The sequence below is a fragment of the Larimichthys crocea genome, chromosome XXIII (genome assembly GCF_000972845.2).
Source record: "Larimichthys crocea isolate SSNF chromosome XXIII, L_crocea_2.0, whole genome shotgun sequence".
Taxonomy (NCBI): Eukaryota; Metazoa; Chordata; class Actinopteri; family Sciaenidae; genus Larimichthys; species Larimichthys crocea.
Window position 1 is genome coordinate 12,804,459 of NC_040033.1, and position 24,260 is coordinate 12,828,718.

Below are 24,260 nucleotides of genomic sequence, written 5' to 3' on the forward strand. Positions count from 1 at the left end.
GTCTGACTTGCCACGTTCTGATTGGTCCTCAACATCGGGGGTCGTCCAATCACGATTCGCCACTGAATTATACGTTGGAGGTTGCTATTGGTTACTTGTATTTATTGTCTTCGCCCCCCCCCCTCTATGGTAAATCTGTGATTTGCCATCAAATAAAAAGCAATGTCTTCCTTAAAAAGCAGCCATCACAATGACTTTTATTGAAAATAAAGAATGTTTTACATAACAGATGCATGCCACTTTGATGCATGAATAAAAATACATTTAAAATACCTTTTTGATTGGCAGGTTGCAAGCACATTGAGGTAAAATGATGCATAAAATCTTAACTAAGAGACATTTATTGACAACTATATGCCTTATAAATGACCTTTTTTAGGCCTTTTATGATAAGACAGGTAAAGATAGACAGGAAGCAGAGAGAGAGGGGGTTGACACGCAGTAAATGGCCGTCCAAAGCAGGATTTGAACCGGGGCCGGCTGCGGTGAGGACTGTAGCCTCCACACACGGGGCAGGCGCTTAACCCACTACACTACCGACCACCCCTATTGTTGACCTTTTTACCAACAGCCTTGCAATCAAAAATGTATTACAAATTACAAAGGCTTATATTAGTATTTATAAATTAGTCATAAAGCTATTAAAACTAGTTATAAAGTTTTTGTAACTGAGCCTTTTTATGAAGGACCAAACACTTTATGTCAAATGTTTATGTGATCTAGGTAATATAAGAAGATGCTGGGTACATACGACACATACGATGCAGATCTAGTTTCCACAACTGTCATCTCCTTAAACTGTTAACCTGTCTCTACACTCCCAGGCTCCTCGTGCACCAGAACTTCCACCACCACCTCTGTATGCGTCGCCTGACTTTTACTTAACCAGCAACTGTCATTTGTTTTAGTCCACTGGTCAACTTGCTTCTCCAGAACATCTTCTGTCCAAACCCTGATGAGTGATGCTGACTCCGGGAGGGGCTGATAGTTTTGTGCTTTAAAATAAGTCTGAGGCTCTCTGTCTTTTGGCTTTTCTTCAGCTCTTGTTTCAGGTTGTTGTGAATTATCCGATGCCACAACAGCTTCTGAGGAGGGATTAACTCCCCTTTGGCCTCTCTGCTGCAGGAACGGCAGGATCTCTACTTCAAGATTGGACCTGGTAACGCAATGTCACGCAGAAAAATTTAGGAATTATGTTGCTTAAGAATGACGTAACTGTAAGTAGATGCTAGACAAAGTTTTTACCTGAGCAGGTGTGATGCAGATAGAGTTTCCCCACAGCCACTGTCATCTGTGCGATCACTCACCATTGTCTCGTCTGTTATTTGTGTTCTTATAAAGTCCTGTAACAGAGTCACCAGAGGATACAATGTTAAAATAATATATTGTGTGTCTTTTTTCTGGATATATTTGACATAAGGCTAACTCACCTCTGCGTCCATCTTAAAGGGCTCCTGTATGGGTGAGATGACAGGACTGTCCTCCTCCATATAACGATGGGATTTTGGGGGCAGAGTGTGGTGCAGGCTGTTTGAGAGGGCGTTTAGTCTGAACAATAGTTCATCCACTAAGCTTTCAAACTCCTCAAAGTAATATGTCTGAAACACCAAAAGGCAAAGGTGTTGGCTTAAGTCACAACTCTACAGATATAATCAGGCAGTGTGATGTGTAAGACTCCAAAAAGAAATGTGGTTTAAATTTGAAGAAACACCCACAGTAAGACCTATCAAGTCTATCAATAATCCTGACCATATTTAAAATGCTACACAGCAACTTTAGTCTATAAAATGTATTAATGTATATGTATTATCACTTTTTTTTTACTTGACATTATGTTGTTTTGTTTGTTGTGTTTTCCTCACCTTCCCTTCCACGTGATTTTCAATCAATGCTTGTCTACGTCGCCCTGTGAATTCAGAAACCCTCCGTCTGATGTAGGCGAATAATTCTGCCGCAGTAAAGACATTCTTCTGGTTTTGAGATCTTTTGACACTTCTGACCAACGAGGAGACCACACCTTTCACCTACAAGGAAGACAGATGGCTGTTAGACAGAGATAATACGGTGTGCAAATAGATGCATACAAAAGTCTCTTATCCATTCAGTGAACATTTGTGTACCACTGCTGTCCACACCACAGTGGAGGACAGGTAGAGAACTCCACGGTAAAGAAAATCATGCCAGGAGAAGTGGAGGCCTCCAGCAGTCCTGGGACTCCAGTAGAGACAGAGCAGGGTCTGAAGGGAGCGGGATAGAGAGCTGAAGGCCCAGGAGCTTTGAACAAACAGGACATTCCCCATGCAGGACAGCGCCACCAGCAGGATGAGACCTGAAACCTAGGAAACAAATACAGTTTTTTTCCTGACCTTTTAGTTAGAAATACTCATATAAATTGGTCTTAGAAAACTGCTTTAAAATAATCAGTTTACCGTTGGCCAGAAAAGGCTGGTCAGAGAGCGGGTAAGGAGTGTAGCAGAGGTGGCCATTGTCCTGTTCATCCTCAACACAGTCACACACTTCATGGTGAGGAGGTAGAGCGTAACAGCACGGAGAGTGCGAATATTCTGCAAACATAAAAGGCATTAATCTCTGTTGCCCTGATCTCTAAATAACTTCTCAACCTCAGAGTCAGGCTTTCCTTCTGTAATTATTAAAGATGTCTTCTTAGAAAGCATTATAACTACAATGTAATGTCAAATGTCACATTTTATTAAACTCTAATTAAAAATTAAAAGCCAATAAATGACTCACAATTATCTCTTAAAGGTGAGACTCTTTCATTTTCTACTGTAATACATGAAGGCAGGACAGGCCTGTTCTCTCAACATTAAACATTCGTTTTCCTGTCTCTCCTTTTTCTGCCTTCATTTGCCTCTTTCTTTTCTCTCACTTGTTCCCAGGTGGCCAAGAGGCTGACATCAACATGTCCTCGGTGATTGTGTCTCTGCAGCAGCTCCACAACCTCCAATATAATAACAGAGTGATAGACGTAATAAATGTAGTATAGTAGGGTTACTGTCAGCAAACTGACCTGCAAAAGAGAAAGAGAGAGACAGTGAGGTATATTTCTACAGCGGTGAATCATAATCAGGTGCATTTAATTCTCTGATGTGTGCTTTGACCTTCACAGGTATGTTAGTTTAAGAGCAACAGGTTATTTTACCCTTTCAGCTAGGTCAATGTGATTTTGTTTGCACTGGTGTATGTTTGCCTGTGTGTGTGTGTTTGTGCATGGTGGAGGTAGACTCACTTCCAGCCAGTTGCAGGGTGTCGTCCAGTATCCCATCAGCCCTTGCTGTCCTAGAGTGTACACTTGATTACAGAGTTGCATCAAAGACAAGAGAAGGAAGAGGAGCTGGGGGGGAAGAGGAAAAAACATGAGGACTTTACAGCTTTTTGATCAAAATGATCGAGAAATCTGACCCAAATATGTACAGTGTGCTCAGCTACAGTTAGTTTTTCCTTCATTGGTATGTGCTGGTTGTTTTTACACACGAAAAGTAACATATCATTTTACCTGACACGCCATAACAACATAGTCCCACACAACAGGAGTGTGATACACTCTAACTGACTGGACTTTGGCAGAGGGCAGCAGGACACCGGTGGGGCTCTGCTCAGCAAGCATGGTCACACTGGTGAACAAGTTGGGTGCAGGGCTGAACAAAGTGAAGTGGACCTCAACAGCCACTCTCTGTTTGTCCAGCCAGCCACCTGAATGCAGGAGCCTCAGTTTGGAGGCAGCGTCAGACCTGCAGAAGAGCAGAAGTGAGTGATGGTGAAGATGTTACAGACATGAGAGTTGATATTATAGGAAATCATTTTGGCAGACACCAAATTCAGAAAAATGTTTGTGTTTCTCACTTTGTGTGGCCGAAGCCAACTGCAGCATTTGGTCTTGAGTAGCAGCCCAGGTGACCGCATGTTCTTGGGGGCGTTGCCATAGGAACAAAAACATCAGACTGAGGGTGAGTGGATGTTCTGCTCCGAGACAAGAACAAGCGAAGATATTCTGGTACAAGAGTCACACTAGAGACCTGAGGAGTTGTGCACAGTGCAGGGACAGAATAAAATCAGAAATCAAACACTAGTAACTGTAACACAATGGGAACTTCACAGAACAAGAATTCAATCATCTCTTAATGTAATAAATTCTCAACCTTGATGGATACTGACATTTATCAGTGCACTAATACATAGTTAAACAGCACCCTCTACAGGCTGAGTTGGTGCAACACACAGCAATACAACTGACTTAAAATTCCATGTGACTGTATGTATTCGCTTGAAAATAGTGCAAAGTAGTTTGTAGTTGTTTCATCTTCAAGTTCAATTTTGACAATCAAACATGTAAAATAAACATCTTAAATTATACTATCACAGTTATTAGAATTATGACAATACATGCTCGTTATAAAATGAGTAAGTTTAAGTTAAATATGATTTGGAATCAGGGCACCAAACTAGCACCAGGCAACGGCCAAATGCTGGAAAAATGTGCAACTGGCTGGTAAAATATGAACATCATTCATTAGGCTGGTGGACAAAAAAAATAAAAAGATGCACCCTGACTGGAATACTGCATGTAAATGGTCTCCTTTTGTTTCTTACCTGGTCCTTAAATGAGCCGGGCATCTCCGTCTTCCACAGGATTGGCTCTCCAATCAGGATGTGTGACTGTTGCATGACATTAAACTACTGAATCATGGGAACAGATGAAAATGCACTACATCCACTAAGACATTTATTTTAGTAGCTCATAAAAACGTCCATATATGTAAATTTATCATATTATCATTTAATGGTATTGGATAGATCAATCTGTTTTATTGTATTTTTGAAACCTTCATTGAGTGAACTGCTTTTGTAGCTTACCTCAGTTGTAGCTGATGCATTCTTGTACAGTATATTAAGCAGACTGGTCTGTGCCCACTTCCACCAGTCCTCATGCTTTTGTATGGACATAAATGCATTATCATGGCCTCTGTTAAAAGATAAAATATAATCTTGGAGTGCCTGGAGTGTGTTTAACAAAGACAAGACAGACAACAACATGGACAAAGAGAGAGAGTGTGCAAATGTTACCTTATAAACTGTTTTCTGACAGCTTTGTTGAGGTGGTAATGGTCAGTGAATGAGCTGCCATAATTTATACACAGCATCAAGAAAAGCATGCAGCCACAGACAGACAAATCCCTGGATGACAAGAGAAAGAAGTAAGTCCTCCTGCAGCTTTAAAATCATATACAAACTGGTGCACAAAGACACACCTAAGGCTGTTATGGATAAGAGTCTCTCTTCTTTCCTTCCTGCGAATTTTTCTCAGCTCTGCTGGGGACGGCGGGCGCACAAGACGGAGGTACCGGGCACGTTGACGAGCTCCAAGCAACTGTCAGTCAGAGACAATTGAGTTAATATTTTAATAGAACAGATAAAAACAGAGTAAAATAGTTAAAATGGTAAAGAGTCTACCTTTTCAAGGTATGTGCATCTTTCTGGAGGAATCTGTTTTTCTGGTTGATTACCACTATTGTGGCTCCACAGATTTGAAGCTTCAAACTCTCTTATACTGGAGAAACTATGAAAGTCCGCTCTTTTTCGGTACCAAAAAGAGACGGTCACTGCCATTGTGATTATCTGAGAAAGAAAAAGAACATGTTTTTTTATGTACAGTGGAAAGAGGTCATTCAAATTTAGGGTTATGAATATAATTTTTAAAAAAGTCTAATATTAGTTTTACCACGGCTGGCTGGATGAGGAAGATGCAAGAGATCAGGGAGAAGAAAAAAGAGTGTATCCACAGCAGAACCTTGCTGCTGCTGAACCTGAAACACACACACACACAGACACATACATAGTTTTGACTTTGGGATATATGGTTACAACACATGATATAAATCATGCTTCCAAAAGTCAGTATTAAACATAAAGTAAACAACTGGCTTCACACTTAATTGTTCATGCATCCTCACAATCATAACACCGTCACATATACTACTACCTTGTTCCCAGCACTGCAGAGAGTATAAGGAAGAGGAGGGACAACAACAGACACAGTGTCCAGGCCAAATAGTGACTCCACTGGGATACTGGTCTGAATCCGCTCCCTTTCAGCTTGTCGATGACACGGTGACAACTGCTGTGACCAGGCCATGTTTTCTGTTGATGGCCTCCTTCCTTCCTTTTCCCTTGAGGTTCTTCATCGCCATCCCTCGTATCAGACAGAAGAGCTTTATGGGTTCTATAAAACGTGATGCTTTCACCTAAAAGGTCAGACTCTTTCCCTTGAGGTGCTTGATTAACATTGTTGCCCTCAGTGATCGGCAACGCTTCGACTGCCTCTGACTCTCTTATGGCCGCATCTATTAGGATTACAGGCTCTTTGTCTGTGTTTTTATTTTCCAGAATTGTAGTGAAAGCTGGCAGCGACTCTGTGTCCTGCAACATAAGAAAAAGGGTCAGATAAGGATGAAAATGCTATGAGAAGACAGAAAAAGACTGATGCTCAAGGTGTAACCTGGTATTTTCTCCTCCAGGCTTCCTGTGCCCACTGCTGGAGACTGCTCCAAGAGAGATATGGCTCAGATGTACTGTCAGTTACTGAAAGGGCATCTGTGGGGAGATAAAACAATGATGAAATAAGGAGAAACAGAAAGGGAGGCGAGGGGATTGTCCAGTCTCACTCTATTTAAGTACACCTTCAAAAAAGTCCTTTTCAGTCTTCCCGCCTGTTGCATGTTGGACTCCTGACCCCGTCAACTTGACCTCACGCAGTCGGAACAGGAAGGATATAATTGCTGCTACAGGCAACACTGCCACCACACTTAATACTCCAGTTGTCATGGAAACAGTTGATGCATCAATAACCCCCAACTCGAACGGCAACTGTAAACGAGACAGCAGAGTTATGGGGTAATGTGTTTTGCCCCTCTCACCCACCGGATGTCAAACCTTGAAGGTTCATTAACCTACCTGATCTTCCATGTGTGATATGATCACTGCGTTCACACATGCGTACCCGAGCAGTAGCAGCAAGCTCACGCTAAGTCTTTGAGTGTGTGTGAATGAGTGAGGGCAGGGGCAGCTGTGCACAGATATCCAGAGATGGCGGTCGGCCAAGTAGTCAGATAGCTTGAGATACAACATCTGTAAGCATACAGGTGGAGTGGATATCCAGGGTCACATGGGAGAACATACACAAAGATGTTTTTTGTTGTTGTGAGTGTTTGTATGTATGTGAGAGGTCCACCTTAGCAAAACCTATTCCTTGAGTGCTGATTCGCAGTGTTCTCTCCACCCGTCCATCGCCTTTGGTCACAGCCAACCAGCACTGACCGACAAAGAGCCACTCACGTCCCTTCACATGCCCTCTGTTCACCTTTAGACAAACAAGCCATCTTGATGGTCAGATTGGACGTCTGAGCACAGAGGAAAGTACACACTCACAAAAGAGGGGACCTTACCTCAGATACCTCCACTTGTTTGAGGTACCAGTTTGGAGAGGGTCCAGAGTTGTCATGCCAGATGTGGATCCCCCACAGTTGGCCCAGGCTGTCTGCTGCACTGTTGACAGAAAACAGAGAAATAAGAGTTTATGAATAAGTAAAACCAAACTTACATCTACTAAGTATTGTAGTAAGAAATACCCCTTATATTTTCATCTTGTATGTGGAGATATCTGGACTTTACCTGATTATAAAGGTGTCTTGAGAGTTCCTTCTGAACAGAGTGCATCCTGGCATTTGTAGTTCTCTTGTCTGCGAGATTCCATTTTCACCATTCAGCACTATGTAAACCTGGTAAACATGTAGAGACGGTTTCCTAGACACGTTAGTGCTGGACTTAATTGGCTCCAATCCAAGTGTGGGAAACCACCAATACAAACAAATTCCACTTATCAACAGTTGAACCATGAATGCTGCTATGTTGAACGCATAGATTATAAATTATTTGGTAACACTCTTGTAAGGATACCAGGGTAATCATGAAAGGAACAATACATTAATTAATGCAACTAGGATATTTCAATCATTATGATTACTGATGATATTCATAGGCAAACAATTGAAAGGGACAGGGCACACTCATAACAGGGTACAGTTATGAGTGTCTTCTGTTGTAATCATGATTACATGACTAATGATTGTATGTATCATGTATGCATTGGCACAAACATTAAATACATGTGAATTCACAATTTTGCCACCATTAACCATAGTTGTTCATCAATGTTAAGAACAGAAACATAATATGCATGCTCTGCTGTGAATAGTCACTTTTTTTGCACTCAGACATCATTAATAACCCAGATATCATGAATATCATGAAATACTGTTAATTCGTGTACATTCCTGGTAGTTCATGAAGTACTATATGAATAAACGCATAATTTATTTTGTGAATATTGTGTACATTTACTAGAGAGTGTTATCATATAATTTAATGTGGTATTAAACATAAAAAAAACAACTTAATTTAAAGTCTTTGCCTTTAAAATCAATACATGGGGTTATGTTTAGATTTGTTATCAGACATCTGTTTAATTCTCAGGCACCTCTTCAGTGACCTGTTTTACATGCATATAAAGACGAGAGCTGAGTGAGACGTGTCAGACTGCATGGTGTCTTCTAAACAGGTGATATCGCAGGATGAGGAGTGCTTCAGTGTTTCTGGTGTTGCTGCTCTGTCTGCACTGGACGTGGGCTCAGGGTGAGAGTGGAGGGGAGACAGAGAACGATATCACTCAGTCGGATGAAGAGAACAAGAACATAGAGGTTCAGTTTGAGATTCAGGGTGTCGAAACAAGCCTTGATCAGAGCAGCAACCAGAGAAACATCACCCCTGACATCTGGGCCGAGCTGAAGGAGCTGAGAGACATGGCCATTGAACACAGGATCAAGATAGAGAAGCTGGAGCAGGACAATACATGTGAGAGATGTCCTAAAACAAACGGAATAATATCAGGGCTGCACAGATTCATGCAATGGTTAATAAGGGCACTGATTACATTTAAGAGTAATTTATTGTTTTAAAATCAACCACACATGCCAGACTCTTTGGCCAGTGGTAAATATTTGCTAATTCTGTTTACTTTTATGTAAAATTAATTCATGTTTTTGACTGTTTCCATAAAAAAAATCATTTACAATCAAAAACTTTGTGTTTTGTGTTCATAGTTTTAGAGGCTAGAATGAGCTCTAGTGAAAATGAGATGGACGAGCTCAAGAGAGAGAATGCACGTAAGCTACAAAAACATAATTAACATGTTTTACATGTGGTTATTAATTAAATAATCTACCTATTGTTTTTCCCTTCTTTGCAGACCTTCTGACCAGAGTAACAGCAAGTGAAAATAAGAACACTGGTAGGATTACAAAGTTAGCAATGAAAAATGTGCAAACTGATATCATAATCCTATTTTACTATGACTATGTTAAATGTGTTCACAGCTTTAGAGGCCAGAATGAGCTCCAGTGAAAAGGAGGTGGAGGAGCTCAAAAAAGAAAACACAGGTAAGCTGCATGAACATTATAAAAGTCAAAATATCATATCATGTTAGCAGTGCCAATGGAAGTGATAAACTAAAGAGCTTATTTAGTGCAGCAAAGTGACATTAATATTAATGTCTACTGTTAAATTAGGGAGAAATTATGTTATTCAGCTGTGACTGATTCTACTGGAATTTAAAGTCTGCTGTTTATCAGCATCCAAATGACTGCAATGTCACTGTGCTGTATGGCTGAATATTATTATCTATGTATGATGATGTTCAGTTATATTTGTGCATAGACTGTATGTTTTCTATGTGTGTCTTCCACATTCACACAGAACGTCCAAAGGTGGCGTTTTCAGTTGGTCTTACTAATGAAGGACACGTTGGACCTTTCAACACAGACGTCACGCTTAAATTCACTAAAATCTTCACCAATATCGGCCAGGCCTACAGCCCAATTACAGGTATTCACCTTCCCTGACACACAAATGTGCATAAAAGCATATTTTTACATAGGAAAAGATGAGATTGTAGTAAACTTTTATGAGTTAAACGTATGAAACAAATACCCTTTTGTTTTGCTACAGTGATACTAGTTTGGATTATTGATCTAAGAAGGACATCAAACCAAGCCAAGAGCTCCTACAGATTACTTATAAAAACATTAAGGCCTTCTAAAGCATCTAGAAACAATCACTCATTAAACAGAGAGAGGTCAATTTACAGTGACTGAGAAAAACTTCTCCTCAATGATTTTCTCCTCTGATGCAGGTATCTTCACAGCGCCAGTGAGAGGAGCATACTACTTCAGATTTACCGTGTTTGACAACCGTGCTTTATCTTGGTTGAGAATTAATGTCTATCACAATGGCAAGCGAATGATGTGGAATTCAGTTTACAATGATGACACTGGTAATGTCTTTTTGTCGAATGCATTGGTTCTTCAGCTAGAAAAGGGGGATGTGATCTATACAGTTCTCCCTTCAAACAGCGGTGTTGCAGATTATTCTGATAATCTGACCTGTTTTGATGGTTTTCTGCTTTTTCCTCTTTGAGTACAACTGTAATGTACCCACAGTTAATAGTTATTCTATTTTTATAAAAAAAAACAAAAAAAACATATGAAATCAAATAACTTTCTGTCTGTGGTTCTTTTTGTCTGGTTTGATAAACACATAATATATATATATAAACATCTGCACATTTCAAAAGCTATACTGCAGAGTACAACTCTGCAGGTCTGTATGTTTGTGTGGACAGTGAACATTTTTGGTCGGCTGGTTTTGTTGTGCAATGCACTAGATATGAAATAAAAAAATGATAGTAAGGTTATACGTTCATCCGTTCGCCTTATAATAAGCAATCTGTTACACCAGTAAACCCAAAACAAAAAGCAAGTTTTGTTTGTTTCCAGATTGAATGGAATAATTGAATGAACACATGATACAGAGACAAAGTGCAGCTTCTCAGCTTTAATTTGAGGATATTCAGACGTCACATCAGAAGAATCCTGTCATGTCCCAATTCTAGCCCTTTAACCTGGGTCTGTGAAACTAAACCATGCACAATTAGACTGAAATTCCATTTAAACAATTTAGTCCTCATAACTGTTCAATATTACTATTTTGTTATACTATTTTATTATTATTATTTTGACATTTTCATTACTTTTAAGCAGTTATTTAAAAAAAACATCACTCTAATAGTTTGTTGTTTGGTTTAAAATCAGTTCAGTGATTCAAAGATGCTTGGAGTTATTTTTAATTTTGTTATCAGGCATCTGTTTAATTCTTATGCCCTCTTCAGTGACCTCTTTAACATGCATATAAAGACGAGAGGTGTCAGACTGCATGGTGTCTTCTAAACATGTGATAACAGCCCAATTACAGGTACTCACCTTTTGCACTGACACACAAATCAGATAAAAAAAGGTTATATATTTTTTTTACCCGTAACAAGATGTGATTGAAGATGAAAATAAATACCCTTTTTCTTTGCTACAGTGATACTAGAGGTATCTTCACAGCGCCAGTCAGGGGAGCATACTACTTCAGATTCATCATGTTTAACAACCGTCCTTCATCTTGAATGGGTGTTAGAATCCATTACAATTACAAGAGTATCATGATGAATAATGACGACAATGATGACATTTCCTATGTCTATTTTTCTAATGCATTAGTTCTTCAGCTAGAAAAGGGGGATGTGATCTATATGAAGCTCCCTCCAAACTATGGTCTTATGGATGACCCCAGTAATCGTGTCACTTTTGATGATTTTCTGATTTTTCCTCTCTGAGTCCAACTGTAATGTACACATAGGTAATTATAAAATGTTTTAACATTATTCTGTTCAGTAAATGAACAGATATAAAATCAAATAACTTTCTGTCTGTGTGGATCTTCTTAGGTGACCACATAAAATATTATATTATTAATATTAATATATCATCTGCACATTTCATAAACCATTTCCATCCGTTTGAATTCCATTATAGGTTTAGTAGTAATAGCACTAATAAACTCAATGTGTTTCCGTTACTCAGTAGTGTAGTAGTAGCCAGGTTTATGTATTCAGTCTTAATAAAGCCAATTTGTTTGCCCAAACCCAACAGTGAAAATGAATGCAAATCTGCAAATCTTATTACTTGCTTCACGTTAAGTTTGTTAGTTTATTTATATTAAAATAATGGAATTCAAATGGATAGAAATGTTCTATGTAATGTAATTTAAACAATTTAGTCCTCATAATTGTTCAATATTACTATTTTGTTATACTATTTTATTCTTCTTAGTTATTTTGAAATTTTTATTACTTTTAAGCAGTTTAAAAAAAAAGCATGTTCTTTGCTTTAAAATCAGCTCAGTGGTTCAAGATGTTTAGATTTGTTATCAGACATCTGTTTAATTCTCAGGCACCTCTTCAGTGACCTGTTTTACATGCATATAAAGACGAGAGCTGAGTGAGACGTGTCAGACTGCATGGTGTCTTCTAAACAGGTGATATTTCAGGATGAGGAGTGCTGCAGTGTTTCTGGTGTTGCTGCTCTGTCTGCACTGGACGTGGGCTCAGGGTGAGAGTGGAGGGGAGACAGAGAATGATATCACTCAGTCGGATGAAGAGAACAAGAACATAGAGGTTCAGTTTGAGATTCAGGGTGTCGAAACAAGCCTTGATCAGAGCAGCAGCCAGACCAACATCACCCCTGACATCTGGGCCGAGCTGAAGGAGCTGAGAGACATGGCCATTGAACAAAAGGTGGAGCTGAGGAACAGCAAGAGCAAGATAGAGAAACTGGAGCAGGACAATACAGGTGAGACACGTCCTAAAACAAACTGCTGCACAGATTCATGTAATGCTCATTAATAGCACTTCAAAATCAGCCACACAGACCAGACTGCCAGTAAAAACATTTTTGAAGTTTAAAGTGCATACTGAGATTCTAACCAGATGATTCAGAATAAGATACATAAAACCTCTTGGTGAAAACCCTAATTTAATTTTTTTTAAATAAAACTATGTTTACAGTTATAAAGACCAGAATGAGCTCTAGTGAAAATGAAGTGGAGACGCTCAAGAGAGAGAATATGGGTAAGCTACAAAATCTAAATGTCAATTTGGCATCATACTGAATATTAGCAATACAAATATACAATGTGAGACTAAGATAAAAGGTTCAAAATTAATATTTTGGCGGAAAATGTTCAATGTTTTTGCAGTTTTGAAGGCCAGATTGAGCATCAGTGACAGCAAGGTGGAGGAGCTCAAGAGAGAGAACACAGGTAAACTATAAAAATCTTTAAAAAGTAAAATTACATATAATGTTAACCATAAAAAACAAATTTAATGACACAATCATCAAATTGTTGATCAACTAATCTACCTATTGTTTTTCCCCTTCTTTGCAGACCTTCTGAGCAGAGTAACAGCAAGTGAAAATAAGAACACTGGTAGGATTACAAAGTTAGCAATGAAAAATGTGCAAACTGATATCATAATCCTATTTTACTATGACTATGTTAAATGTGTTCACAGCTTTAGAGGCCAGAATGAGCTCCAGTGAAAAGGAGGTGGAGGATCTCAAGAGATTGAACGCAAGTAAGCGACATGAACACTATTAAAAGTCAATATATTGTATTAAGTTAACAGTGATTTTCCTCTATGTGAATCTTCCACATCCACACAGACTTTTCAAAGGTGGCGTTTTCAGTCGGTCTCAATGATGCAGGACAAATGGGACCCTTCAACACTGACGTCACACTTAAATTCTATAAAGTCTTCACCAATATCGGCCAGGCCTACAGCCCAACTACAGGTACTCACCTCTTTCACTGACACACACTCAATTTGGATTAGTATATTGGTCATGAATTGATGGACTTGTTTTACTGTGTATTTCTGATAATTGTCCCTCTGTTAGTTGGTCTTTTTTTTTCGTTTTGAATTTTTTTCCTATTAGTAAACTAGGACTGGAGGTGTAAACATAATGCAAACCACCACATATTATACAGTTAGAATATACAGACTGTTTATGTTTGGCGTCATTGAAATGTAATTAAACTGACGTATAGCTACATTCTTGGTAATGCTCATCTTTCCCCATTAACCCTCTCTGGTGTCCGAGCAATCACCCATGATTGCAAACACAATTGATACAGCAATTAATAAGGACCCCAGAGTTTAACTTGTTTTTTTATTATTATAATGGGCCCTTTTGTGAAGGCTCTGACAGTTCTCACAATGTTTTGGTTTGTTTGGTGTTTTCACTGAATGTATTCCATTAAGAGGATTAGTCGGTCTTTCATACAGGCAGTTAGGAAGGCAACAAAAAGTCAAACCAAGAGCTTTTGGCAGTAATTCCTAAACACGCTCATATAGTCTGACAGAAGCAATACGAAACAATTTTGAATCTGAATTAAGTTACAAAGTTGTACGAAGACAGATGTGACAACTCACTTAATTTCCCCTTTGTTGCAGGTGTCTTCACAGCACCCTTTGGAGGAGTCTACTATTTCATATTCCATGGGTGGGATGCACGTTTGTTAAAATCAATAGGTCTTAAATTGTATCAAAACGACAAGAGAATTACTGGGTGTTTCGATTCAAATGATGACGTAGGGTTAGTCTCTGTGTCTAATTCATTTGTTCTTAAACTGGACAAGGGAGATGTGATCTATTTGGTTCTCAGCTCAACCTACGGTATTTATGACGATGACTATAATCGTAGCACTTTTAGTGGGTTTCTACTTTTTGCTCTGTAAAGTCAGCTGCAAAACACCTACAGTCAATTTCATTATGTTTCAGCTCTCTCTCTCTGTTGTAACTCTGTTGTATTTGTGTATTTTTGGGTCTACTGACAATATCAGACAAACTCTACACAATTTAAGAAAGGGTTACATTCTAGTCATAATAAATGAAGAGAACCGAATGAAAAGGATGTCATATTTACTTCTGTAGTATTCTATGAGTCCATCCATGCACCCCCCATCAGAGGCATGCAATATAACTGTTTTATGAACGGAGACAAATAACCTTACCTTTGCACTCATACAGGCTGCAGAGCAGGGACCAGTGTAGATTGTAACGGCATAGAGATATGGGTCACGTGGCGAGTTGTCAGGAAGGTAGTGGACTCTCTGATTCGCCTCGGAGATGACATCAGCTCTCTTACACAACACCAACCCCGGGATGTACAGGCACACACACAGCACCAGCACACCCAGCACTGTCAGATCACTGGACACACTGAGGGGACAGATTTGTAAAATTTTCATTCCTGTCCAAGTATTCTTTCAAAATATCCAAACTACTACAGTTTAAAGTATCAGGAAGATTTGGTTTTCTCTGGTTAAATACATCCAAGTCTCAAGAGGTTGAGGTCACCTTAGGAATGGGTCCAGATCGGTTGTGTCATGGCTGCTCGGGATCTGCCTCTGCACCACAGTCAGAGGCCTCAACTGGTGACAACTAAGACAAACAGCAAACATCGTCAAACAAGAAAAGATTAATTCATGTGAATCATCACTGTGTACAGTTCTTTCTTGCATGTGTGTGTGAGTGTGTGCTTGAGCCACTTAATCGCCGGTTTACCTGCAGTTGGCTGCAGTAGTTTTGTCTGCTTGCTGTGTCCTGCAGCCGTAGTGTGTCCAGGCCCCCTGGTGGGCATCCCAGGACAAACATAAACTACTGTCCACTGTGAAGCTGTAGCTGACCTGTTCACTCAGGTGCTTGTGTCTGGGTACTTTTCCAAAATCAGCATTGAGCAGAGCCAGATGACCAACACCTGCAGCTAGATATATGCGTGGTTTTAGCAATCCAGTTTTTTTAGAGGAATTTCAAAACATGTAAATATTCTGAGACACTTCTTACACAGATTAAATTGTCACGATAATGTAGAAAGTGGTCATTTGTTGAATAAAACTTGTTATCTATCGGATATGATCATAACTGTTTTCCTATTTTATTGTTTCTCCTTCCACTAAAACACAGCAAATTTTTACATTTTGATTATTAACGTGTTATAAACGAATGGGAGTTTATTGCATCATGCTTTGTATGTATTCTCTTGTTAGGTTTTGTGTGTTTGTATCATTGCAAACTAGCTTTGGCTATCGCTCATGTTGCATACATAACTACGTACGTCACTATGAAGATACACATTAAATTAATAAAGACAGATATTCAAATATGTACCTGACAGTTCTGACTTTGGCACTGTATTTTTTCTACTTCAGTTTTACAGTTTGATAAACAATGATAAATCTATAACCTGCACTGTTTATCAATAGTAGTATTTACTGACTGATACTTTTATGATAAGAACACAATTTCTACATGTCAGATTTGGATTGGTAACATTGTGTATAAAAACTGCTTCGGCCAAGGTAGCGTTTGATTAACTTGATAGAAACTTTAATAGATGCATGTAATTTACCAAATGGAAAGACCGGTAGTACGGACAGAGCTGATAACAGATAGAAGATACTTCTTACCACTGAGGTAGGATGAGGGCAGAGTGAAGCGGGTGGTGTTGCTCTCCCAGTGATGAATCCTGTGCAGATGGTGCATGCTGGGAGTCGGCCTCTTAAACATCCTACAACAGAAAATGTCAGAATGTTCTGTTATGGTGTTGCTCTAACTAGCAGATGCTAGTGGCGATAAAAACAACCTAAATCACCAAAAGTTTACCTGAAAAGCAGCATGATGGGAAATGGTTTGTTGAGCGGTGCCGAGAAGACCACACTCAGCTGGATGGCCTGCTGCAAGTGCTCCTGGGTAATGTTGAAGCTGTGATAGTTGACCTGGCTGCGCCAGAGGACGTGCTCGTGCACAGGGCTCTTCTGCAGAATAGATGACATGGTCAAAACTGTGCTCTACTGTAGTGATAACAAGAGACAAGAAGAAAAGTCGACGTACGTTTCTTGGTGGTTGTTGCAGCTCAATGTTTATTGGCTGAATAAGAGAGCGAACAGGGATCTTTCTCCTCGTGCTGCACTCGTACAGACTCAGATCGACCACTGGTCCACTAAGCTGGAAATCAGAAGAGGAAAATGAGAGTGATGTCTTCCGTTTGTTTACCAAGTGTCATCATATTACGACAGTCTCACCCCTCCAGGATAGTGGGCCCAGGTGTAAGGGCTGTGGGTAAGCTCAGTTAGTATTCTGAGCGCACATGGTCGATGTGGTCTGCTCTCAGTCTTTCTACTGTGATGAACAAACAGAATCCGGATCAGAGAGGGTGGCATGTAGAAGATGGTTGAGCCACCGCTGATGACTGTGGAGGTGTGGTTTTGGTATGCAGCGTACAAGGTGATAAAACCCGTGCTGACTCTGTGCTCCTGAGTCTCATGGAACAAGATGTACTTCTGAAAAAAGAAAAAAAAAAATTTAATCAATAGTAGTGTGATAAATGGAGGTAACACATGAGCTCATGAGTAGATATGCAGAAGAACGTGCTCACCAGCATCAGGTCTGAAGCAGTCTGCAGAATATCAGCGACAAGCTGCACCGCCTGCTTTGTTGAAATTGATCCTCTTCTTTTGATGTAAACACCACTGGATGAGTCTGGTATGGAGCCATTAGAAGGGGCTATAACATTTCTGATGTTTTCCTCATGTGAGCCTGATTCTAATGCCTGTTTAATCTCAACACTGTTGGACATTTCTAGTGCCAGGTTATTACCAGTGACGGCAGTTTGCAGGCTGTATGAGAGCAGGGCGACCAGGGTGTTGAGTGTCTTTTGGTCCAGATTGTACAAGACTGGAGCACTGGACTCTGGAAAATGCTCTGAGATGACTTGAACGTGAATTGTCACTCGTCTTGCACTCGCTAATGACACCTAAACAGGATCAAACAAATATGAGAAACATTTTTTCTCATTTCATCATGCATCTATTAGTGTCTTTGTCAATGAAAGTGCATGAAAGGAGACAAGCCTCTACCTACCTGACTTGTAACTTTCAAAAGATCTTTGAGAATGCAGATGGTGTCTTCCATGGATTCCTACTACCAAATGACATGTTATTGAACTGCTGTAAAAGGTGGAAAAGGGGTGTGATGTGTACCTGTGCTGGTGCATGCTGTACGTGTACCTGTTCTCTGCTCTTGAGCTCACACGCTGTGCAAATGAGCACATTGCGCGTGCGTCTCTGTGCCTGTGTGTTGGCCTCGGTGTCCAGGCTGAGTCTGTTCAGGATGCTGGAGATGAGACTGATGTAGTTACGGACCTCCACGATGTTCCCAAGCTGCACCAGAGCTGACAGGTTCCTCAGACCTGACACTGAACTGGACAGAGAGAGAGAAAAAGTAGGTATGTACAACTGCAGACATGTTGAACAAGAGTTCACCTATAAGTAAAATAGCAATTTAAAAGTTATTAGTTACAAGATATGAGTACAGGATGTCTTATTAGAAGGTGGCACTGAGTTATGAAAATACAATACATTTAAGTAATTTACACATTGATCCACAAAATCACCTCTAACAAAACCCTGGAAAATAAACAACCATAATCCTGATGTAAGAGGACGTGATGAGATGGTGATTCTTACAGCTCCAGATCAGGATCAAGACGGGAAGAAGAGGAGTTGTCTCTAAAGAAGCCTGGTTGGACTCGGACGGTAACAGGACAGGGTTTAGTGGCTGTCCCATATGTGCTGCTTCTGATCACTGTGTGAATAGTTACTAGAGGTACAAGAATCACTCAGTTAATGTGATAAGTTGTCATGGTGATGTATGCTTGTGTTGTATAAAAGTTATGAATCAGTGTCTCTGTGTGTGTTTACCTTTATAGTCATCATCTGGGTCACCAGAAGGAAGGCTGGAGTAGTACTGGAAGTCTCTCCCCTGATAGAGCACCCTGCGAGGTTTGTCTCCTACAGTGATGCTATACTCATACACTAAATCCTTCAGCACACACACACATAAATATGTCAGTTTTAACATTCAGTATAAACTATGAAGAAATCAAGGTGATGGGTGAAGGTTTTGCTGTTTATAAAAACCTAAAACTTCCCTGTGAACTGGAAAGGTAATTAGTAAGCATGAGGTAGTAAAGAAAAGAGTCCAGATGAGGATGTAGGATTTCAAAACTAGCTGATCTGATCGATTAAACTCAAATAATAAAGAAGAAAAAGAGGTTTTCATTTTTTCACAGTTTTAACAAAAATATCTGTTCTGTCTTCTTGCAGCTTTAAGCATTCCCTACAGTACTATGAATGACAATAGGACTCCTCTGTCTGAATATCAAAACCACCTACTGACATTTTATTTTTCTGAGTTAGGAACATTTTCAAGCTCCCTTAAATGATCTAGATATTGAGAGTATTCTTTAAGACCAAAACACATTAAAAGAGCTTACTCCTATAAGTTTTTTGTGCATCCATGTGTTTACTGAATGAGACAGGAGATACCTCTTTCCCCGAGCTGCAGAAGATGCTGAAGTGTGTGTGTAACTCCATTCCTCCCATTGGTTGTACCTGGCATGTCATGCCTTTTGGAGCAGGGTTGGTTTTTAAGAACAGCTGAGTACGGCCCAGAAAACCATCATGAGATTCTGAGTACAACAAGTAGCAATTAGATTAGCTTCCATCCCTTGGTTGTAGTCCTAAAACAGAAAACTGCATTGCATCTTCAGGACTTTTTGTTCCTGGTTTAGGGCATTCAAAAGTTCAGGTTCATGTTTATTTGTCAATCATTTAATTCATTCTTTATTGGTTTGGTGCTGATGACACTTCACATTTTGGCATAAATTGTGAGTTATTGTCGGGAAACCTACTGGCAGTAACTTCCAACATGTATCTGCTCCCAGACCTCATACTAAAGGGTCTAAAGCTGAGCAACGGGGAGAAAATTCCTGGAAAGATGGAAAGAGAGAGCGAAAAATGACTTAATGCTGAGATGGGTGGATAAGGAGAGGAAATATGAGTGTTGGTGAGTTCACTGAATAAAGTACCTGTGTCAGTGTATGACTCAAAAAGGCCTCTTTCCACCTGATCTCGGGGTAAATCGAGCAGGACTGGCTGCTGGATCACAACGGATGGCCTGGAATCTACCAGATTACTCCCCTGGTCTTCATGAAGTGCTGAATCAAACAGCGGATCATCTCCTGGATTGAAGCTCTCACCGTCCACACCTGGGAATATACATGGGTTAACACACAACCTCCCACACTAGTGATTACTAACGCAGACATGTATTGTACCTGTGGGTCTTCCTGCTGAAATTCCTGGGTCTCCTTCCTCTGCACTCGTCAAGGAAACATCATAATCTGAATCTGTTATAGGATCAGCTTTAAGTTACACCGTGAACAGATCATGTGTAAATATAAGAAGGTACAAATTGTTTGATAATCAGATAAAGACATTTATTTGTTGATAGATCTATTCTATCTATTCTAATAATTCGCTCTGAAATGGTCACAGGTCACAAATTAGCCACTTTGACAAATGTTGCTATAATCAATTATTAAAATTAACAACAAAAAAAGATAAATTGTGAAATCTGAAAGTGCTTTGTAGTGAGAATTATCACTGAACCTGCAGCTCCTCTCAGCACTACAGAAGTTTAGCATCTTTACTATTTTACTTTAGCTTTATCAGCATTGTTTCTAGACACACTGAGTCAAAGCTGTTTTTAGTAAAAAGGCTCTGATACACCTGCTTTATTAACTGTATTTATATACTTGTTGTTGCATCTGTCAGGGTGGGACAATTTACACCTTTATCAATTTTATTGGTACATAGTTAGTTAACCTTAGCACAGCTCCAAATATCTTCAGGTTGAGCAGAGGGTCTAATTGGCCAAAATAATTGACCTCTGGGGGTGTACAGGATCTTTCATTATACCAAATAAAATGATTCCTTGATTTCCTGTGACTGCCAGACCAGAGCAACCTCACAGCTTCACAAATTTCACCTCAGTTTTGTCTCACCTAGTCGACTTCCTAAGTCACCGCTCTCCAGGACAGGAAAAGAAAACTCCCAATCAGCAGAGGAGTCCAAATCAACTGGGAATTCACTGATAACGTCACTCTGGTCTGAAAATAGGACGCCACTGTTGTCAAGGGCAAGTGGCTGGTATTCAGTGGATGAGTACAAAAGCTCTGGAGGGTCAAACTCTCCCAGTGGGTGATAAAAGGGCTCCTCTCCTGGACATAAAAAGGATTAGCTGTTAAATAATTCATAAACTATCCATTTTACTGTAACTGTGACCTCACACATTATTAGTTCTTGTTGATTTCCCCTATTAATGTCCATGTCTTAAATGCTTTTAAGACGAACATTTTAAGCATGGCCTACAGAATTTTCTGTTTATTTTAAAAACAGTAAAAGCTAGGCTTACCTGATCCTGCTGTTCTTATATGGGCTTGAGAAGACATAGGCAGGGGCTCAGGTTCTGTTAAACCTGTGTGAGGAGATTACTATTTCAGTATGATCTGTTTTTACAGAGACAGCCATTCGGGAAGTATTTAGATTACTGTTTGCATCTAACTTAATTACACACCAGCCATAGTTGACTTTGATAATGTTATGCTGTCAATCTCATTCAAATGTAGTTTTTTGGCTCTGGTTTCAGCAGCATTCTCAATCAGAAAGATGGGAGCAGAGGTGTACTGTGAAGCATCTGTAGCAGGTGCATGCAGGGTGGAAGTCAAAGGAGTCTGAGGGGAAGTGGCAGGACCCTCCATGATGCTGGATGGAGCACTGAGATCCACTGTGTAACAAAATGGGACTAGAACAGAAGAGACGAGAATTAAGACAAATGAAATAAAGACAACTGACTGAACATGTCATAGTGTATGGATTATTTTACCATCTATGACAGGCTTGGAGGACGCATTCACCAAGTACAAGCTCCAGGTGTACTGAATGTCTTTTGGGGGAATACCACAGCCTTCACACAAGGCACTGACAGAGAAAGACTGATCCCAATTCACCTCGTCTCCCTGGCACCGAGGGCAGTAAACTGACACCTTCCTGGATTTGAGACATTCAGATACATAGTGAAAGTCACAAGGCGTATCAAGGTACAGTAGACTCTGTAATGGTGATTTCAACTGTAGTTTCAATTTAATTTGCAGACTTTTGTTTGCTTCCTTAGTCTGCTTTTAAATGCACATGACTGGCAAATAGTGTTTTTTCTCTTACCTGTTCACATTTGAGGTTAATGTGAGGAAGATCTCTGATGAAGCTGAACGCTCACCGCTGTGAATAGTGAGCGTGAACTGGAACTGGTCAAAGTTGTGTTTGAGGAAACTGGCGGGAAATGTGAGCACAGGTGATGAAGTGGGAACGTCTTGGTGGAAACAGGAGCTTGTGATGGAGCTGACTGGTTTACACGTCCAAGTGAAGCTGCAAAGAGAAAATCAGGAACAAGTTCAGTTAAGTTTGAATGCACATTTGAGTCAAATCTTTCCAAAAGTTAAATAAGCATACACCTTATATCCATTGTAGTTGTTTCTGTACCTGAGTAGGCTCATGGGAGAGTCAGGGTCATAAGATCTCTGTCCATCCAGGGTTACCACCGTGGTGTTCCTGTTGTTAATGAAGATGTTGGTGCCGCCCTGGATGACGGCCACAGGAGGGCTTGGTATCACCTGCACTCTCACACTGTAGTTACTGTACACCACACTGCCATTGACCTGAACCTGCAGAGCAATGACAGCTACTGAAGTCCAGCTACAGTCATGAAAGTACCAGATCCCAGTTTAAAAGACATTTCATCTGCTTCTTACCCTGGCTATGGCAGAGTAGGTGTCATAGTGCAGGAGGTGGCTGGGCAGTACGAGGCTCTGTCTGTGTGTGTCTATGAGAGGTAAAGGGAAGACACGTCCTGCAGAGTCAAACAAGGTCCAGGTGTAGTGAAGACCTCCTGAAATGTCACAATCAACCTCAGTCTCATAGGTCACCCCCAGACGGATAGACTCATATCTTCGCACCTTGAAGAGAAGAGAGGAAATATAATTATCTTTTTAGCTTTACTTTACCATACTACATGCATGATGAGGGAACAGTCCTACTGGTAAAATATACCTGTAGTTTGAGAGGCCCCATGTTTTTGACTGGTGGAGGCTGACAAGGCCGGTCCACCACAAAGATGTGACTGCTTAGAGTAGCAGAGCTGACCAGGTTAGACACAGTTACTGTCACTGTGAACTCTCCTGTCCTGCAGAGAGGAAAAAAAACACACACAGGTAAAAATACACATCAGAGTAAAGCAGATTTTTAGATGAACATGTAACTTAAGAACAATGAAAAGACAAAGACTAGGATGTCAACAAAAGATACATTTAATTTAAAATAAAACATATTACTCCCTTATGAAGGATTGTTAAAGATTTAAGAGAGAAAATTTAAGGATGTCACATAAAAAAAAGGAAGGACCCTTTCTGTTAGAAACTATAGCTTGACTGATACTGGAGTTTTGACCAGTGTTCATATTTGAGAATCTACAATATAAAAAACTATTTGACAATATTATATTAGCCAATAGTGATGCTTTTTACGTTAACACATAACAAGGATCATTCAAATTAGTTTTATTGTGGAATTGTGACTAATTGTGATTAGTCTAGCTCTATTATAAACATCAAATTTTAATTTACCTGAGCTACCATAGAGTTAATTTAATAATTATTAACAGTGAAATTCACCTGTGGAAAACGTGTTGTTCTGTGCTCTGTCCCAGCCTGTGTGATCCGTCTCCAAAGTCCCACAGGAAGCTGACGTCAGTCCCCACGTTGAGACGACAACTCAACGTCACTGTTTGGTTCAGCAGGACAGACGCCTGGTGAAGAAGCCGGTTGAGCGTCACTGCTCTCTGGACTACCAGCGGGAACACATCAGAGGTAAGGGAGGTCCGGCCGCTCGACAGGACTACAAATACATCATACCTACATTGAGAAGAAGAGAAGAGGGGAAAGGGACTACTTAGTGTAGCATCTCCGTTTATTCTGAACATTAGGAGATTTAAAAATATATATATTTAAGGATTTTAAAGCTCTGAAACACAGCAGGCCCGTGTTTATATGATGTTTATATATACAAAAATGAGACCAGGTCTGAACATTTTAGGTGTTTTTGTTTTTTTCTGTGTCTCATACCTGCCAGGTTTGTGGTATCTTCTAGTAACGGTCCTTGAGGTGGTTCTGACTGATCCTGAGTCTCCAAAGTGCCAAAGGAACTCCACAGGGTCGGGTACCTCAGCCACAACCAGAAAAGTTATATCTGTGTTTGTGGGATAAGCTTGCTTTTCTGCACAAATCCAC

General features: G+C 40.0%; 3 protein-coding genes across 3 annotated transcripts in view; 2 read left to right on the forward strand and 1 right to left on the reverse strand.

The window, feature by feature from the left end:
* Positions 1–288: 288 nt before the first annotated feature.
* pkd1l1 (polycystin 1 like 1, transient receptor potential channel interacting) overlaps positions 289–24,260 on the reverse strand; it is a 29,457-nt gene continuing 5,485 nt past the window's right edge. The window contains exons 7-55 of the mRNA XM_027274418.1: positions 24,096–24,246; positions 23,646–23,885; positions 23,026–23,158; positions 22,728–22,931; positions 22,459–22,640; positions 22,141–22,344; positions 21,806–21,969; positions 21,497–21,724; positions 21,335–21,397; positions 20,925–21,140; positions 20,196–20,267; positions 19,947–20,126; positions 19,770–19,847; positions 19,405–19,547; positions 18,778–18,898; positions 18,544–18,676; positions 18,085–18,277; positions 17,939–17,995; positions 17,454–17,831; positions 17,101–17,358; positions 16,910–17,023; positions 16,682–16,833; positions 16,486–16,586; positions 15,584–15,782; positions 15,377–15,460; positions 15,031–15,238; positions 7,690–7,796; positions 7,464–7,563; positions 7,250–7,378; positions 6,973–7,146; positions 6,699–6,885; positions 6,518–6,612; positions 6,002–6,438; positions 5,741–5,825; positions 5,473–5,637; positions 5,271–5,389; positions 5,086–5,196; positions 4,876–4,984; positions 4,612–4,677; positions 3,865–4,037; positions 3,518–3,752; positions 3,251–3,355; positions 2,891–3,031; positions 2,430–2,564; positions 2,121–2,336; positions 1,863–2,024; positions 1,431–1,598; positions 1,246–1,343; positions 289–1,156 (exon numbers count right to left, since the gene is read on the reverse strand). Of these exons, the coding sequence (XP_027130219.1) occupies positions 802–1,156; positions 1,246–1,343; positions 1,431–1,598; positions 1,863–2,024; positions 2,121–2,336; positions 2,430–2,564; positions 2,891–3,031; positions 3,251–3,355; positions 3,518–3,752; positions 3,865–4,037; positions 4,612–4,677; positions 4,876–4,984; positions 5,086–5,196; positions 5,271–5,389; positions 5,473–5,637; positions 5,741–5,825; positions 6,002–6,438; positions 6,518–6,612; positions 6,699–6,885; positions 6,973–7,146; positions 7,250–7,378; positions 7,464–7,563; positions 7,690–7,796; positions 15,031–15,238; positions 15,377–15,460; positions 15,584–15,782; positions 16,486–16,586; positions 16,682–16,833; positions 16,910–17,023; positions 17,101–17,358; positions 17,454–17,831; positions 17,939–17,995; positions 18,085–18,277; positions 18,544–18,676; positions 18,778–18,898; positions 19,405–19,547; positions 19,770–19,847; positions 19,947–20,126; positions 20,196–20,267; positions 20,925–21,140; positions 21,335–21,397; positions 21,497–21,724; positions 21,806–21,969; positions 22,141–22,344; positions 22,459–22,640; positions 22,728–22,931; positions 23,026–23,158; positions 23,646–23,885; positions 24,096–24,246 (7,928 nt within the window). The 3' untranslated portion in view covers positions 289–801. The remainder of the gene's footprint in view (positions 1,157–1,245; positions 1,344–1,430; positions 1,599–1,862; positions 2,025–2,120; positions 2,337–2,429; positions 2,565–2,890; positions 3,032–3,250; positions 3,356–3,517; positions 3,753–3,864; positions 4,038–4,611; positions 4,678–4,875; positions 4,985–5,085; positions 5,197–5,270; positions 5,390–5,472; positions 5,638–5,740; positions 5,826–6,001; positions 6,439–6,517; positions 6,613–6,698; positions 6,886–6,972; positions 7,147–7,249; positions 7,379–7,463; positions 7,564–7,689; positions 7,797–15,030; positions 15,239–15,376; positions 15,461–15,583; positions 15,783–16,485; positions 16,587–16,681; positions 16,834–16,909; positions 17,024–17,100; positions 17,359–17,453; positions 17,832–17,938; positions 17,996–18,084; positions 18,278–18,543; positions 18,677–18,777; positions 18,899–19,404; positions 19,548–19,769; positions 19,848–19,946; positions 20,127–20,195; positions 20,268–20,924; positions 21,141–21,334; positions 21,398–21,496; positions 21,725–21,805; positions 21,970–22,140; positions 22,345–22,458; positions 22,641–22,727; positions 22,932–23,025; positions 23,159–23,645; positions 23,886–24,095; positions 24,247–24,260) is intronic.
* LOC109142085 (heavy metal-binding protein HIP) lies at positions 8,626–10,563 on the forward strand. The gene is made up of 6 exons (XM_019274554.1): positions 8,626–8,928; positions 9,177–9,239; positions 9,323–9,364; positions 9,450–9,512; positions 9,829–9,957; positions 10,265–10,563. Exons 1-6 carry the CDS (start codon positions 8,649–8,651, stop codon positions 10,546–10,548), a joined length of 861 nt encoding a protein of 286 aa, XP_019130099.1. The 5' UTR covers positions 8,626–8,648; the 3' UTR covers positions 10,549–10,563.
* LOC109140758 (heavy metal-binding protein HIP) lies at positions 12,455–14,882 on the forward strand. Its single transcript, XM_019268444.2, has 7 exons — positions 12,455–12,806; positions 13,022–13,084; positions 13,213–13,275; positions 13,402–13,443; positions 13,529–13,591; positions 13,680–13,808; positions 14,471–14,882. Exons 1-7 carry the CDS (start codon positions 12,506–12,508, stop codon positions 14,752–14,754), a joined length of 945 nt encoding a protein of 314 aa, XP_019123989.2. The 5' UTR covers positions 12,455–12,505; the 3' UTR covers positions 14,755–14,882.